Source organism: Syngnathus typhle, linkage group LG3, assembly GCF_033458585.1.
Source record: "Syngnathus typhle isolate RoL2023-S1 ecotype Sweden linkage group LG3, RoL_Styp_1.0, whole genome shotgun sequence".
In the NCBI taxonomy this organism is placed as follows: Eukaryota; Metazoa; Chordata; class Actinopteri; order Syngnathiformes; family Syngnathidae; genus Syngnathus; species Syngnathus typhle.
Window position 1 is genome coordinate 13,238,698 of NC_083740.1, and position 16,992 is coordinate 13,255,689.

The following is a 16,992-nucleotide window of genomic DNA, read 5'->3' on the forward strand; positions in this document are numbered from 1 at the left end:
GAAGTGAACAGCAGAGAAGAAAGGAACAAGGCAAAGTGTTAAATAAAATATTACCTGTAATACGGATTTAGGTAGAGAACTGAACTCTCGCTCTTTATATAGCTGACGTGTCTTGCTCATCCGTTCTGCGCATCTGTAATGGCGGCCTCCGTATGATATCCGGTTTGCGTGTGTGCGAGAGCGAGAGAGCGAGAGAGAGAGCGCGCGAGAAAACGCTCAACCGTAGCGCGCCGCCGACCGCCCAACTGCACCGGGCTGGTCGATTATTGTGACAGAGCCGTCGCTGAAATTTAGAAGATATTTTTAAAGTCCTGATGTACTTTCTAAAATTTAAGTGGACCTCAGTGCGCACTGCGCAGGGAGCTTAATTTGGTGCGGTCGCGCAACCGCAGCGCGCCGGGCGCTCACTGTCGCATTGCTTAAAGAGCGCCTTTGTGTTTTAGGATGAACAGCAGAGACCAAATGAACAAGGCAAAGTGCTGTGAAATAAAATATTACCTGTAATACGCATTTTGTTATTTGCTGATTGAAACTGCTAATTAAACTGTGAATTGAAACTAATAGGAAGAAAACAACTCTCGCTCTTTATATAGCTGACGTGTCTTGCGCATTCGTTCTGTGCATTTTATTTCACAACACTTTGCCTTGTTCCTTTCTTCTCTGCTGTTCACTTCAAACACGCTCCATGCGACCGCAATGCTCTCGTATCAGACGCTTGCTCGATCACCTGCTCGTTTGCTGTCCCGTGCGCGCACGAAGCGCGGTGGTGCGTTTACGGGCAGTCGGAGAAATCAACGCCAACAAAAAAAATTACATCCAGCCTAGTTAAGACCATACCAAAGACTATAAAAATGGGACCCATTGCCTCCCTGCGTGTGTGACGATCATTGGGACTTAAAAAAAAAAATAAAAAAATTAAAAAAAAAAATTTTTTTTTTTTTTTTTTTTTGTACCCATGTATAATGCGCACCCCAGATTTTAGGACAATAAATTAGTTAAATTTTGCGCACTATACACGGAAAAAAACGGTACGTAATATACTTGGCTTGAACATGCACATACTGATGGTTCTCTGGTTTTAACAACAGATATCAGTAACATCAAAAACATCAGTAAGACAACTGGGCAATAAATGATATTAATTATTATAATTATGATCATTAATATCATTCACATATAAGTGACCTCAAACTTTTGAATGCATGGTTTAGACAACGTGAAAGTGGATACAGTGATTTGGAGGTCAAATTTGTCAAAACTGCCAATAAGTGCAACATACTTGGATGAGAAGCTACATTATTGTGATATTATTTGCCCATCAGTCAATACATCACGCTTTTAATTCGTTTCTAGACTCTACTGCAGTGGTTCCTGCTCCTTCACCCAGATGTGAGAGTACTGCAGAGGACCAACAGATTCCAGACCAGCATGAAACTGCAGTCACCACACTGAAACAACTGCTTTTGAAGCGTGGCTTAATTTTACTTATCTGTCTTGCCATCTTGGCAGCCGGAATTATCGCCAGGCACTTCCGTGTCTGAGGATTGAAGTGAGTCTCGGCAACAAAATTGGGTTTACTGTTTATGGCTTTTTAACAAGCTCCATGTTGTTATCAGTTCACCGTTTTAAACCTGTGCACATTGAAGCATTTGGATTGTATTCAGATATGCTCTACTGAAGTGCATGCATTCTTCATGCCAAAAAGGCAACATAATACTTGTACTGCACATATTTTGTTGTAACACTAGCAGTATATTCTCTTCTGTGTCATGTCCTACACTAACGTTGTCAGTTCTTGTTTTTCTCTTGTATATTGTCTGCCCTCCCTCAAAAGTGAACTGCTAAAAATGTAATTGGTTCTCCAAATGAAAGACAAAGTGTTCTTTCACTGCTTCCATTCAAAGTACTTACTATACAGCATTACTGCCATTTCCATCAATTTAAGTAGGAAATGCCATAGATCAGGGGTGTCAAGCTCATTTTTGTCGCGGGCCACATTGTAGTCATCGTTTCCCTCGGAGGGCCATAATAACGGTCAACCCAAATAAATGAACGCCTCATATTATATACAGTATAAGCTACAAAACAAACTGACAAATATGTTTTTTCAAATCAGACGAGTGGAAACTTTTTTTAAAAGTTAAAACAATTTGCAATTTTAGTACGACATAAATTCAATGCAGTTTGTCTTCGCGGGCCACAGAAAATGATGCAGTGGGCCACATCTGCCCCCCGGGCCTTGAGTTTGACACCTATGGCATAGATGGACTAACTGAGCTAATTCATTCTTGAGTCACTTGAAAACGGTAAAATTTAAGATGTTGGCTCACTTGCTACAGCCGGTCTAGTAACTGAAGGGTCGCTGGTTTGAATCTCAGCTCTGAATGAGCAATGTTGACGTGCCTTTGGTCAAGAAACTCAACCCTAAGTTACTCCAAGTGGAAATTTTGTGGTGTACGTGAAAAAAGTTACGATTTTTGCTGTTGTGGACGTGGCCATCAACAGGTACACTCAATATTTTTTTAAGAACATAGATGTACACAGCTTCATCTCAACTCAAATGAAGATCCATGAAAAATGTGTCAATGCCACACAAGGAAACCAACCAATTTACCAATTATTTACAAATGATCAATTAATCCCTTTCCAATTCGAGGTCATCATTTGGAAGGTAGATAACTGACAAAGAACTACAATCAGCATGTGTCATAGAGTTTTAGTAGAGGTTTCTCAACGGGCACATATCACCAAGATGAAATAAATCCACAGAATCAGAATGTGTTCACAATGCCACTCAGACCCTATCCTTACTGGGAACAACAATAATAGTTGCAGTGACCTTATCAAAGCTATTTAATTACGCAGCAACACGCCAAACACATTAAGTCAGGGTACATGGGCCGTGTGGGTGACTCTAAGCGCACCTGCTGCCGAACATGTGAAGGTTAAGGAATACGATTCAGAGTAAACATGGCAACATAAACCAACTTTCAATTTGACAAACACTCACAAATGACTTAACATATCAAAATGTTTGTTGCATTCACATACTTCAAGGTCAATCTATTACAGAAATCAAAGCATTAGAGCAGTATTGACAATAGTCAACGGACTGAAGCGTCACTTTACATGTATTTAGCAGCAGAATTAGGGTAAGTAAACAAATAAACAAGTAAATAAGTAAACAGCAGATTTTTTGTGAATGAATAAATAAAAAATAAAAAAATAACTTCAATAGGGCATTAGGTTCGGTTAATCCTCAACGAAATAATGCACAAAATTTGTAGTAGTGGTAAGCTAGTCGGCCTCATTGTCAAAAGGTTCTGGCATCAAATCTGAAGCCCTCCTATATGGAGTTTTCATGCTTTGCTCTTACTAGTGTGGCTTTTCTCAGGGTACTCTTCACCGTTTACTAATTGAAATTCATTCATCCATTTTCATTTCATTTATAACACTGCCTATCCTGTTCAGGGGTGCCAGAGGCGCTGGAGCCTATCCCAACTGATATGGGGCGAAAGGCAGATTACACCCTGAAATTGTCGCAGGGCACATATGGAGACGAACAACCATTCACACCCACATGCACACTGCTTTGAGTCATGTTGATACCAAGAATGATCCACAGTTGCCACATCCAATATTCTGGATCAAATCATTTTTAGACAAAAATCTGTAGACTGTTTTTCTCTGCCTCCTTTACTCGTGTATTTATTTGTTTTGCTCAGGGGAAATTGTTTACGCAAAAGTCAGTCTAAACAGGGCAAAGGGCTGGACTGAAATCAAAGAATCTGAAACAATAAATCCCTCTGACTTCATTCAGCACCGCTGCAATAATAATTTCCACCTTGACCTAGATTTGACCCCCATTCTTTCAAGTGTGTTGTAAACGGACCTGTTTTGTCTGGAAAGCCTGCAAAGAGTCTGTTGATTCAGTACATTGTCAACATTGCTTTTTCCTATTTTCATTGCCTTTGCTTGCTGTTTGATTGAACTCTGCATTGTGAAGAGTAGCAGTTTTGAATTTTGCAGATTTGAATATGGCTCCTTTTATCAGCACATTATTCTCTGTACCTTGACTTTTTGTCAGGTTGTAATCATTCAAGTGAAGCGAGCATGAACTTTTACTTCTTACCCTTGGGACAAAAAATTGTTTTCTACTGGCATGATTTGTAAATCAGTTCATTTGTGTTTGTATAGGAAACGTGTGCACCCTTGTGGAGCCATTATCAGGGGTTGTCAAGGATTTTCCCCCAAAACATTGAATTATGAATATAAAAAAACTGACTTTTGTAGTTTTAACGTTTAGTAAATATTTGGGGAAGAACACGTTTCCTGCAGGTGGAGGGTACACAAAATGAACAAATTCAGATGGTCCGATTGGGGTCAACAAAGATGTCGATGCATGTTGTGGCAGCGTTACCACCATCATGACCACCAGACCAAATGAAAGGAAGGAGGCGATTAATTAGCTGATAGTTTAAAGTGTCTAGCATCTTTGCTGGTTGCTGAAGCAAAATCCTAATCTAAACAAAATCCCTTATAAATTAGATCCTGTCGGGGTAACGTTTTCATTTATGTCATGTTTGTCATCAGATCAGCAATTTCTACTCTCTGCTATTTCTCGTTAATTTCATCTGGCACCAGCAAGCTCTTTCCCTCATTGAGTTTTGATTCTTGAATTTTCTCCAAGGTTTCTCTTGCAGCTGTGGCTGATGGCCCTGCCCTGATATGTACCACTGGTGTCTTTTTATCCTCCCCTGCCACCTACTTGCTGGTCTGTTTAGTCTGTAACTTCCACCATACCCATAGACCTGCATTCCAGTACTATTCCAGTGTTCATTGCGGTGAACGCAACCACCTGATTCTGCATTTTTTATTTTAATCTATTCCCTTGCTTTGCATTCAGCCTGACAGTGTACCATATATCTATACATCTTCAGGGGGTTTGCCACTGAACCATGTTGCAACGACATGTTGAGTCTTCGTAGCTGGAATGCACCCGTGCAGTGAGTAATCACTGCAATCCATCTCTCAAAATATCCACACTCTCTCCTTTGTTATCCTCCAATTACTTTATCTGAGGCCATTGGCTATTTTCTTAATGGTTGTGCCCTATTTTTATTTATTTTTTCAGTACAAATAACACAGTACAACATATTGTATGCGCAGTTGGAGTTTTATATCCATCTGTTTTCTTATGATATGTGTATGCCTGCCTATATGCAGTCGTCAGGCAACACTTAATTGCTTTGTTCGTGTTATATCGTGGCCGTAATGACACGCACACTCTCCAAGTTTAGAGGACTTTTTAATAGGACGGCACACACAGTACAAGCACATATTTCTCTTGTACAACTTCTTCTGTCTAACATCAATCCTCAGTAGTCAACTCTAAGGCGAGTGCGCCCCCTACTGGGTAAAAGTAGAAGTATCACATTGGCAGAAAATAAGCACTGAAATAATACTTATACCAACCAACATTACCAAATCAATACACCACATCTCCCCCACATTTAAGCAAAAACATGTGTTATACACTCAATAAAACATAAACAGAAAAATTACTTAATGTAACTCAGTATGACTTTTTTTTTCTTTTTTTTTCTAATAACATTCTACTTTAAGGAACAAAGTCTTTGAGGTGAACAGGGGTATGTCTCTCTCTACTAGAACGTCTCAACTCTGTCTGTGGTGGTACAACCTTTTCATCCTGGGTATTGGTAGCAGGTAGTAACTCTGACACCTTCTCTGAATTACAACTCAGTTCTAACATCTGTGGTTTATTTATTTCCGGTAGTGGAATCTTTGCAATAGTCTCTGGAAAAAATACTAAGCTTTTCTCCTTCTCAACCTTTGTCTCGAGATTGGATAATCTTGCTCTTACTTGATCTACATGCCTTTTCACAACTTGACCAGTACCAACACTAACGGTATAGGAAAGCGGCCCTGAAGTGTTTTGGATAACACCAGGAATCCATTTCGGTCCATAGGAATAGTTCCTGATGAGTACGTCCTCTCCTGACGTAAACCCTCTCTGTTTACTCCGTGTGTCATGATTTTCTTTCTGTTTAAGTTGCTTTTGTTGCACTTTGGTTTTCATATCCGGAACAACCAAATCCAGGGCGGACCTTAGTCTGCGTGACATCATGAGTTCGGCAGGTGATAAGCCTGTTGTTGCGTGAGGTGTGATCCGGTAGCTAAACAAGAATCTTGATAACCTTGTTTGTATTGTCCCTTCTTTCATCTTCTTCATCCCCTCTTTAAAAGTTTGAACTGGTCTCTCTGCGAGTCCATTTGAGGATGGGTGAAAAGGAGCGGATCTCACATGACTGATACCATTTTGCTTCATGAACGCTTCAAACTCAGCACTTGTGAAGCAAGTTCCATTGTCGGACACCAGCATTTTTGGTATTCCAAAATAACTGAAGCTCTGTCTGAGTTTCTCGATTGTGACTAAGGATCTGCATGTTTTTGTAGGGTAAACATCCAACCACTTTGAATGTGCATCCACAATTACGAGAAACATTTCTCCTAGAAAAGGTCCTGCATAGTCCACATGAATCCTTGACCATGGTGATTCAGGCCATTCCCACGGGTGTAGAGGAGCAGAAGCAGGCGCTTTTTGATGTGCCTGACATTCGTGACATGCTCGAACCGTTCTCTCTACATCCTGATCCATTCCAGGCCACCACATGTATGATCTTGCCAAACCTTTCATTTTAGTCATTCCTGTGTGAGTTTGATGTAACATTTCTAACATCCTATCTCTTCCAGGGATGACCACTCGAGCTCCCCAGAGAACGCAGCCATCTCTAACACCGAGCTCCAATTTTCTCTGGTGGAAAGTGTGGTGAATTCTCTTCGATGGTCAGCTGGTCTTCCAAACAAGATGGTGAAAAAGTGGCTGGCTTGGGGAAGGAAAACTTCAGTCACACATGGCTGATTGGGGAAAGATTTTATTCAACCGATGTCAGAGAGAAGTGTCTCGCGCCCTAGCCAAGATGTCGAGTCCCTTTGTCTACTCTCGTCCTAAACCTTATACCCTTGCGCTTCCCTCCACGCGGGAGCGCCCAGATGGGGCTGTTGGCTGACCTATGACCCCGCCGTTGCCCCCCCATCTCTACATCCTGTGTATCTTAGCAGTTGTTAATGGAAGCCAGATGTGTCTGGCGCCAATGAGTCTACCTTCCTGGACCAAGCCCCAAACAATCCCACACGAACCTGACCCGAACATGACCCGGTCATACTTAGGCTTACTAGTGAGATGAACATTGCATGATATCATAATAATAATACACTACATATTCCCCCCTGCCGGGGCACCAACGGCAACAACGGCAACACGAAAAGACATCGGTACATCCAAAAACCTTCCCCCAACCATTTTATGGTTTTCGTCTACAATTTGGACCTATTTGTCTCATCCTAAATCATGCTCAAGGCATGCTATTTAAGGTTACATTAACTAGGAAAGCTCAACCTAATTTAATAGCAAATTCCTCCCTGACAGCAATCTGAGGCCTCTCAGGAACCACATTTGACCAAGATCGAATCCCCCAACCCCATTAACTGATTGACGCCGTCCGCACACCCCCCTTCGGTAATATATCACCAACGCCATCAATTTGGAGAGGAAAAGTTTGCTGTGGCCCGTTAGAAGCCCCAAAAAGTTGCCGGACCGCCGTCGAAAAACCCCCGCCAATCTAATGACGAGGAAAAAGAGGGAGGCCCATTCTACACCCCCGGAACCGCCTCTCACCTGGCGAGAGTCAGGTGAAGGGAGCTCCGGCACACACCACATTTCACAAAGCGTAGCATGAGCCCTAAACACAGCAACAAGCAGAACCATGACCCTCAAATACAGATCGCTCAACATGCAACGTCGTATCGTAAACATGCCACGGGGTAAGCAAATGAGGTCACATAATAAAGTAAATCACATGGCAAAAAACAACGAGGTAACACAGTGAGGTATATAAAAACGAATCGTCAAAGCATGCAAGAACATTAAACCCGTCGTTGCGCTGCCCCCCTTGCATGCACAAGTACGTGCAGATATGAAATCCAGTCCACTGAGCCGTCAGTGGGAAATAGCACTAGTAGTAGACGGCACTGTCCCGGGCCGGCTGTCCGTTCAGTGTCCTCCTGTTGCTTATGATGGCCGTTGAATCCCGTGCAAGGCCCCGGTCTGCAGCCAGGCGACCTATGACAAGCTAAAGCTACTGTCTGTATCGAGTGACTTTAACAGTGCGAACATGTGGAGTCATAATGTCAAAGGTAGCAGCCCAGGCCGGACGTCCTTCCGGCCCCGACGGCCACCGCTGGCAGGGCAACACAACCCGATAGCTCCAGTGTTTCCAGCCCCCTCAAATAATTATTTGGCGGTGATGGGGCAACGAGGAGAAAGCTGTGCCAATCGTCTCATCGAAATCTCATCAGAACGCCCGAGGGCTCCCGACACCTACCCCTCGTTCCCAGAGGCCCACGCGGTCCCTGAAACAAACAAACAAACAAACAAACAAACAAACAAACAAACAAACAAGCAAACAAACAAGCAAGCACTCCAGGACTCATTCCCCTCATTTCTCGTCGTGCCGACAGCGTTGCCAGATCCCCCCAGTCACAATGTAACTTCTACCTGGTCCTGGTAGCCTTTCCTGTCACAGATGTCACTGTCTCGATCACACTGTCATCTTTCTGAAGCCCCGTCAGTCATGTCACTTCAGCCGCTCTTTTTCCCGTCCAAATACTATTTGTCACCCCCAAATTCCTTCTTCAGTTTAAAGATGCGTAGCATTCTCAAACCGGTATCCCTCACAATACTGTAGTTTCCTAGATCTGTACCTTTATGTATCCGCGCCTTATGTTTGAGCCACCTCACTGTTCAAACCAGTTATCATTCTGAAACAACGCTCACGTAATCTTTCCAAAACGGTACAGCCACTCAAATCCTCTCCGTATTCGTTATGCAAACTACTCGTCCTAAAATGTATAATTAAACATTTGCCCTGTAATAGCAGCTTTAATGCAGTCACGCGTTCAGAAATTTCCCCCTTCCTTGTCTCTGGCCCCGTCGTCCTCTGACATTCAATGACCTTCCAAACTTTTGTCGTGTACTGTGCCACTGTCCACTCCCTAATCATTGTATGATTTGTCCTTCGTACTTTGTCATTGAAAAACCTTAAACCTTATTGTCACTAAATTGTTACCACGCTTCGCATCCATTCCAGGCTGTTGTCCCCCGTTAACTCCCTTTCTTTCAAGATGCTTCTTCCGCTCCTTCCGTCACTGCTAGTTGAATTCTGGCGTGTCCTGTTAAAGCTTAAAAACAAGTGAATTTGGAAAAAAACTTTGTATATCACAATTACAAATTGCAACCTACTCACCCCTTTCTGTTTTACCACTCCCCCCTTTTGACACATTCACCCAATGTGTCATTACGTATCAAAAGGAACCTGCAAAGCGTCCCCTCTCATCACCACACTCATTGTAGCTGGGCCCACGGAACCTCTAGCTTCCATCTGGGCCCCGGGACCGTCACCCCAAGTCTCTGAAACTTGACTGTCCACCACACACTCGGCAACACACACAAAAATCAGCGCACTCCTGTCAGTGAGCTTATAGCCCTGCTGACAGCGGACATTTGTACACACAAAAACAGACATCAAGTATCAAAACATAAACAGTCATAAAATGAATCCTGGCGCTCGGGGATCCTGTCCTGAAAACCATGTAATCAACAAGTTCATTATAAAAACCAAAAGGGCAAGGGTTAACATATTCTTGTAAATTCAACACAAACGTTCCACGAACGCAATCGACAACCTGCAAGAACGAAAGCAAGTTACGCCAGCAACGCGCAATCCGCTCCTTGGCTGGCGGCCGTTGCTGCTGCTGCAAAAAATCAAGTCACACAGAAAAACATAGCAGAGCTCGCTCATGTCGCAAGCAAGCTCAAGCGTCAAACATTTGGTCACTGTCCACCTAGTCCGTCACCCCGTCGGGTGAGCTCAAGGTCGTCACACGTCAAATCGTCCAAAGTCTTGATGTCCAATACTAGTTCTGTCTTGTCTGACCATATCACTGAAACGGGCCTTCTCCATTGAACCGTTTGGTTGTCGATGGTGCCCCTGATTGATCATTGAACCGTGGTTCCGATCAGAACTCATCACTTACCAGTTCCAGTCCCTCCGATCTGTACCACCCCTTCAGGTGAGAGGAATGTTATCCTCAATGGCAAACACATCACCCCAACTTCAGACCTCTCTGGCCAATCATACTGCGCACACACAGCCGTAGATGATCACATGCGCACTCACCCATCCACACACTCACAGACACACTCATCCGTCTCTATCACTCAGCTCTCCCCCCAAACCAAGCAAAGTTAGTGTGTTAGTGTGTAGGCAAATATTGACTCCTAATACGTAGTGACTCTTCACATTCGGACATACTCGTCAACATGACCTATTGTAAAATCTCCAATTAAATTTTCCATAAACTCGCCCGTCAGATTCATAAAAAATTGTCATATATGTCTATCTGAGGGACTAACTGTGGGGCCGGCGTTTTGAGGGAGCCTCCATAACCTCAGATTGGTCCTACAAACTCGATCTCTATTACTTATCTTAATTAAATTCAATAAAGATGGGTCAGACTATTCTCTCTGGCTTTTTACGTCATCATTTGGCTCTCCCCCTTTTTTCCCGTTGTCTTGCTCAAAACTGTTTCTCAGTCTGCTTCTCTTTATTGCCCCTCTTGGCGAGTTTCACTCCCCCCCTTTTTTTTTTCTTTCTTCTTCTTCCTAAAACCTCTGCCTGTCACACCATCCAACACCTCTCCCTACTTCCTTGTGGTCGCCTATCACCACTCCTTTCATCCACTCACTCGCGCGGTCTGCGCCCCTTCTGCAAAGCTGCAGCTCCACACAGGGAGCGCCGAGCCTTCTCCCTCGAATGAGCAGTTTTTAATGTAATTTACGTCATTGCTGTCCAGATCTTCTATCCTCAATCTCCCTCGCTGTCAATTCCTGTTAAAATGCCAAAATACTCCCGTTCCTACTTGCTCTAATCTGATCTCTGACAATGGAGTTGTCCCTTATCAAACCTTCGAATATCTATGTCCTCCTATTATCTTCGCCTCCACCTCTTAGTAGTTCTTTTGGCAGAATCTCCTATTGGTAACCCTACAGCGGACTGTTTAGCATATAATCCCTTACTCCGCTCTCCTGCTTCTACATTGCCGTGTGGGTGCAGTTGAATTTGAGCCCTATCTCAGTCATTATCTTGTTACCTGTGGCCTTGTGCGACTCCTATGCATGAATGTGTGAAAGTCAAAAATTTAACGGATCCAACTTTAGGACTACCCAACCTCCACTATGGCGCAACAAACTTCTATCGTATTGAGCAGGTACCTCGAGCGTCCTAGCTTCCTCTTGACTGAATCCACTTTAGTCTAGATGTCCCGTTCTAAAATCTATCTAACTCGATTTCTACTTATGTGTGGTGAGCCAAAACATCAGATCTCGCTCTTGTTTCTCACCGTTTTAGCCTATTTGTTTTATTCAACTCTGTTCAATCTCTGACCATGATGCTTCTCTCTGTAGCTCTACGCATTATTCAAATTTTTATCAAATCTCCTCAGTTCTGTCAAACCCAGTGCACAATGAAGCTCCTGTCCACTCTACCCCAAGCCCCACGAAGTTTAGCACCGCCACGGCAAGGAGTGCGATTTGGCCGTCTGACATTTCAAGTCCATATCTTTTGCCGCACCTCACCCTCTCAAGATGGTGTTCTTTTGTTGTTGCTTCAGAGCCAACACATCCATCACTCTCGAATGAGTCCATTGTTCCTCCACTTCTCACTGTCTTTTCTCGTCCCCGAGGATGTCGTCTTTTCCCCGGAGTGTACTTGCCCCCTCCAAGCACAACAACAGTCTTTCTTTGTCTTTGCCAAAGGTCAAAGGTGCCTCAAAGCCAGGCACCGTTTTGTAGTCGTCCACGGCTGCAGGCGGAATCTCGGGATCGAGTTTTCAGGGATCCTGGCACTGAGAGTGACAGACTGGGACATCAAACTTGTAAGACTATCTCCAAATGTAGCTGCTGCCCTCCATTCACTAGTAACGTTTGTTTACCAAAAGTCGAATTCTCCTAGTAACAGCAATGTCGTCTTTATATTGTAAGTCCTGCAACTCATCCTATTGTCGAGCTAGGTTTTGTCTATAGTTCCAATTTAATGGGACAGTACATTGTGTCTTCAGTATCATTATTCAAAATTAACTCAGAGGTCTGCGTCCCACAACTAGCCCTGATCTATGTTTTGATCTCTCACGCGTTATTACCTGTGTCATGCTTGCTCAAAAATGCGACTTAGAATATGGTGCTGTGAATTTCCAATCTGCCCGATCAAAGTGGATCCCGCTTCTCAGCTCTCCTTTCTCATGCCCCTGTTAGCCTGCAATTGTTCAAATCAAAAATGTTATTTTCTTTTAACTCTCTTTCTGTTGAACCTCTAAATCTCTCGTGTTGCTAACCCATCTACTCCAGGAAACGATTTAAAGAAAGGACAAACGAATTACTCCCAATATCTCCTCATTATTGACGAGTTAGCCCCCCTTTCTTCTCTCACTCCCTCTTTCTATCTGTCTCTGGGTTTTGACTACATCAGCACCTTATGGCACGTCTCGTGTAGGACCTCGACCACACAACCATCAGGAGAACACTTTATGGTGCAGTTCAATCTCCGCAGGGTATCTCGGCCTAGGAGGGCAGTGGGGGTACGGTCCGATACCAAAACTGGTATGTTTGTCATTTGATCTTTCCAGCAGAGCTGTACTGGTCTTGTGGAAGGGATCAGCTGTTTTATAATCTCGAACCCTATTGCCCGTACAAAATGACCGGACATGGGGGGATGAATAGCGTCTTCAGGCCGGACGCAAGTGAAAGTCGGTCTGCTGTCAACCATTGCCGTCAACGGTTGATTGTTTACTTTCACTGTTATTGTTGGCTCTCGTTCCGGACCTGACACTACCAGCTGACATCCCCCCTTGGGCCCACCGGGCACCTCTAGAATCCAGGTTCCGGGCCCCCGAAAGGGTTCATCGGGCCCTGGGGTCTTGGGGGATGGCGGCTGAACTCCCCTCCTAAGCTTCCTCTGGTGGGCATGCTGCAGTTGCGGGCCCAGTGTCCTACTTGGCCACAGTTATAGCAAGCGTCAGACCTCTGTCCCGGGCCGCCTGTGGGTTTCGACTTTCCTGCCTTTCCCCTGGCTCCACGCACTCTGGTGCCCCAGAAGTGCGTTTGGTTGCGCCCCCATTGGGGTGCTAGACTGACGGGCACTGCCATGGCCACCAGCGGTGGTTGGCCAGCGGTCAGCGGGGGTTGCAATAAAATTTGTTGGGGTGGGGTTTGTCCCACTACCATCACTGGCAGAATTGTGGTTGCTCGGGTTGATCCTTGCTCACGGCCAAACGGTGTCCCTGGCATTTTGGACGGCACTTTTTTCAACTCTAACTTTTGCAACTGTTCCTCTAGATCAGGGGTCTCAAACTCAATTTACCCGGGGGCCGCTGGACGTAGATTCTGGGTGAGGCTGGGCCGCAGCAGGTTTTTCACAAGAAAAGCTCTTACAAAAACATTCCAGTGTTATCAAAAGTCTTTGTTTATTCATCCTTTTTTGTCTTAGAAAATTTAAATAAATTAACAACTCATAAGTTAAAAAAAAATCAGTAAGAAATAAAATAACAATAATAATTCAGCAGATATAGAAGACTGAATAAACCAAATATAGTTGCTGACTAGAGAAATGTAATTATTATTCAGATTCAAATATCTGTATTAACAGCTCTTTAACCTGTAACTTTCTGAACATGAATGGAACATTGAACATAAACTGTTATGAACATGGCTTCTTCTGCCTACTTCTTACTGCGAGAGACCTGGCAGCGCTTCCTCTTGCATAGCCGAGCCACATTTGGCTTAAGGGAGGAGGCAGTCGAGACCCTCAGTAGGGCTTGAAGATGCTCATCTGTTAGTCTGGACCTGTACTTGGACTTATTGAAGTTCAAGGTAGAGAAGAGCTTTTCACACAAGTATGTGCTGCCAAAAAGACACATGATCCGCTTGAACATTCGGGAAAGCTCAGGGAAGCTGGGGGGCAATTCTCTCAAAAATTGCCCAAGCTTGTCTGCTTTCCCACTCACCTCCCTGAACTTGGCTTTGAGTTCAGAGTTGCACTGCAGGTCAATGAGCTCCATTTGAAGCACAGGGGGGGCATCTTGCACATCAAAGCAGAAGGGGTCTGCAAAAATTTGAAATGTGGCTCTGTGCGTCTTGAAGTCTGCAAATCTCTGTTTAAATTCCTCTTCTAGCTTTAAAATGGCATCCACATACTTCTCACTACTGAATGGTGTGCCTGAATCAATGAGTGCTTTGCATGTTGGGAAATGGCAAAGGTTTGTCTGAGAAAGATGGGCTTTCCATAACATGAGTTTTGTAGAGAATGCTCTCACGTTGTCATAGGCAGCACTGACAAGTTGCCCCTGGCCTTGCAACTTCTTGTTCAGTACATTAAGCTCATGTGTAATATCAACAAGAAAAGCCAAGTCCATGAGCCATTTGGGGTCACTTAGCACGGGAACAGCAACCCCATCTTTCTCCATGAAGTCTTTCACTTCCGCTCTCAACTCAAAAAATCTCTTCAATATGCTTCCCCTGCTGAGCCAACGTACCTCGGTGAAGTAGAGCACATCCCCATATTCTGACTCCATTTCCTCTAAAAAAGCACGGAACCTTCTGTGCTTTAAGCCCCTGGATCTGATGTAGTTGATACATTTCACAACGACAGACATAACATTGTCAAACTTCAGGCATTTGCTGCAAAGGGCCTGCTGATGGATAATGCAGTGCAGAGCAATGGCCTCCTCCACACTCTCCTCTTCCAATTTTTTTTTAACGAGTGCCACCAGTCCATTTTTCCTCCCTGTCATTGATGGCGCTCCATCAGTTGTTATTCCAACAAACCTCTTCCATGATAAACCGGCATTCTCAATGGCATCACATAGCTGGTGAAATATCTCCTGAGCGGTGGTCTGGCCATGCATTGGAATAACTGAGAGCAGCTCCTCTATGACTTCAAAATTGTCATCAACACCACGGACATAGATGGCAAGCTGGGCAGTGTCGGTGATGTCTGTGGTCTCATCAAGAGCGACTGAGTATACACTGAAACATTTTGCTTTTTCACACAGTTGATCATAAACGTCACTTGACAGATCAGTAATGCGCTCTGCCACAGTGTTGGCAGAAAGGCTGATGTTGCTAAACTGACTTTGTTTTTCTGGACAGACAATACTTGCAGCCTGTAATATGCAGTTTTTGACAAATTCACCTTCTGTGAATGGCTTTCCTGCTTTAGCAATCATCTCGCTAACAACATAGCTAGCTTCGACTGCTGCATCATTCTCTTTGGTTGCTTTCTTAAAGAAATCCTGTTGCCTCAGTAGACCTGTTTTAACATTAACAACCCGGTTGGCTCTCTCATCTCCCTGGCATTTCTCATACTCCTCAGCATGTCTAGTTGTGTAATGACGTCTCAAGTTGTATTCTTTGTGCACTGCAACTTTCTCTGTGCAAATAAGACACGTCGGGATGCCCCTGTGCTCAACAAAGAAATATTGCACTTCCCACTTCTCTTGAAATTGTCTGTGCTCATCACCAACCTTTCTCTTCACTGCAGGCTTTGAACAAGACATGTTTGGGGCTTTTGTAATATTATTTAGTTGTACTTGATGTCACTGTCGCGTTTCAGTTTCGGTGTTTTTCGGCGCTTCCGCATCCGGTCACATTGCCGCGCGTTCGCAATCATAGACATAATAAAAGGGTAGACCCCGCTGGGGATGCTGCGCGGCGAGAAATGCGGCCGCCATCTTGGTCAGATGACCAATCGCTAATTCTGTTGTCACAAGCCTGAGCTACGGGAGCCCACAGGTGTTAAAAATATAAAACCCCCAGATGCATGTGAGAAAAAATGCGCGGGCCGCATTAACACAAAGATTTTATTTCAGGCAGGGGGCCGCAAAACATTGTCCTGAGGGCCGCAATTGGCCCGCGGGCCGCGAGTTTGAGACCCCTGCTCTAGATCCTCTTGCTCTCTTGATTCCACGCTCCATTCTAACTCCTCCAAGCATTGTTCTTTTCTGGCTTCGATGCTCCTTAAAGCGGTCCTTCTCCAGTCCTCCATGGCAACTAGGGTGGAGCCTCGCCTTTGCGGGCTCCTCGGCACAGCGCCCTCGGACAAGGGGGGGGGGGGGGGGGGGGGGGGGTCAGCGTATCAATGTTGACGCCACGGGCTGGCCAGGCCCGCGCGACTCGCCGGCCCCTACCTTTGCCGATGTAGCACCATTCCGCGCCTTGGAGCACCCAGGGCCCCCTCCTTTCTTGCGACATTCTCTGACGCACACACACCGAGCGCGCACACAACCGCACATGCACACACCCATCCGCGCGCACGCACGCCCGCTCAATACACACCGCGCGCACGCAGAGCTCACACACTCACACGCATCCGCACGCACGCGCACCCCATACACCAAGCGCGCACACAGCTCAGACGAACGACAACTGACAGAAACTTCACAGACGTTACGCACGAACATAGAACACAGACAAAGGGATTCGAATCCATCTCTCATGTAGCTTCTCACTAACCGCTTTCATGCGGTTTGGTCATTCTGTGTCTTCTTACCGTGCGCAGGTGCACTTACAAACAAGCCCTTTGCACTTCTTGTCTTTGTTTCCCCTAAGAGCGCTTTGCATTTCCCCTTATACTGCAGATTTTTAACTTCAGTGTGCACACAAATTACTTTTCTTACATGGTATACCAAAATTAAACCCCCTGAGGCCTCTTTTTCCACGTTTTCCAATTTCTATCGGCTCCGCACTCCTCCGCTCTGCCAATTGCGGTCTGCTGCAAGCCGTAAATTTTATCAGACTTT

The 16,992-nt window shown here is 44.7% G+C and overlaps 2 protein-coding genes across 2 annotated transcripts in view; one reads left to right on the forward strand and one right to left on the reverse strand.

Moving 5' to 3' along the window:
- Positions 1 to 1,452, forward strand: part of LOC133151094 (multidrug and toxin extrusion protein 1-like) — a 31,697-nt gene extending 30,245 nt beyond the window's left edge. The window contains exon 16 of the mRNA XM_061273846.1: positions 1,366 to 1,452. Within this exon, the coding sequence (XP_061129830.1) occupies positions 1,366 to 1,452 (87 nt within the window). The remainder of the gene's footprint in view (positions 1 to 1,365) is intronic.
- A 4,449-nt stretch (positions 1,453 to 5,901) lies between these two features.
- LOC133151096 (uncharacterized protein K02A2.6-like) lies at positions 5,902 to 6,775 on the reverse strand. The gene is made up of 2 exons (XM_061273847.1): positions 6,088 to 6,775; positions 5,902 to 5,924 (listed from the first exon to the last, which is right to left on the reverse strand). Exons 1-2 carry the CDS (start codon positions 6,758 to 6,760, stop codon positions 5,902 to 5,904), a joined length of 696 nt encoding a protein of 231 aa, XP_061129831.1. The 5' UTR covers positions 6,761 to 6,775.
- Between the last annotated feature and the right edge of the window lie 10,217 nt (positions 6,776 to 16,992).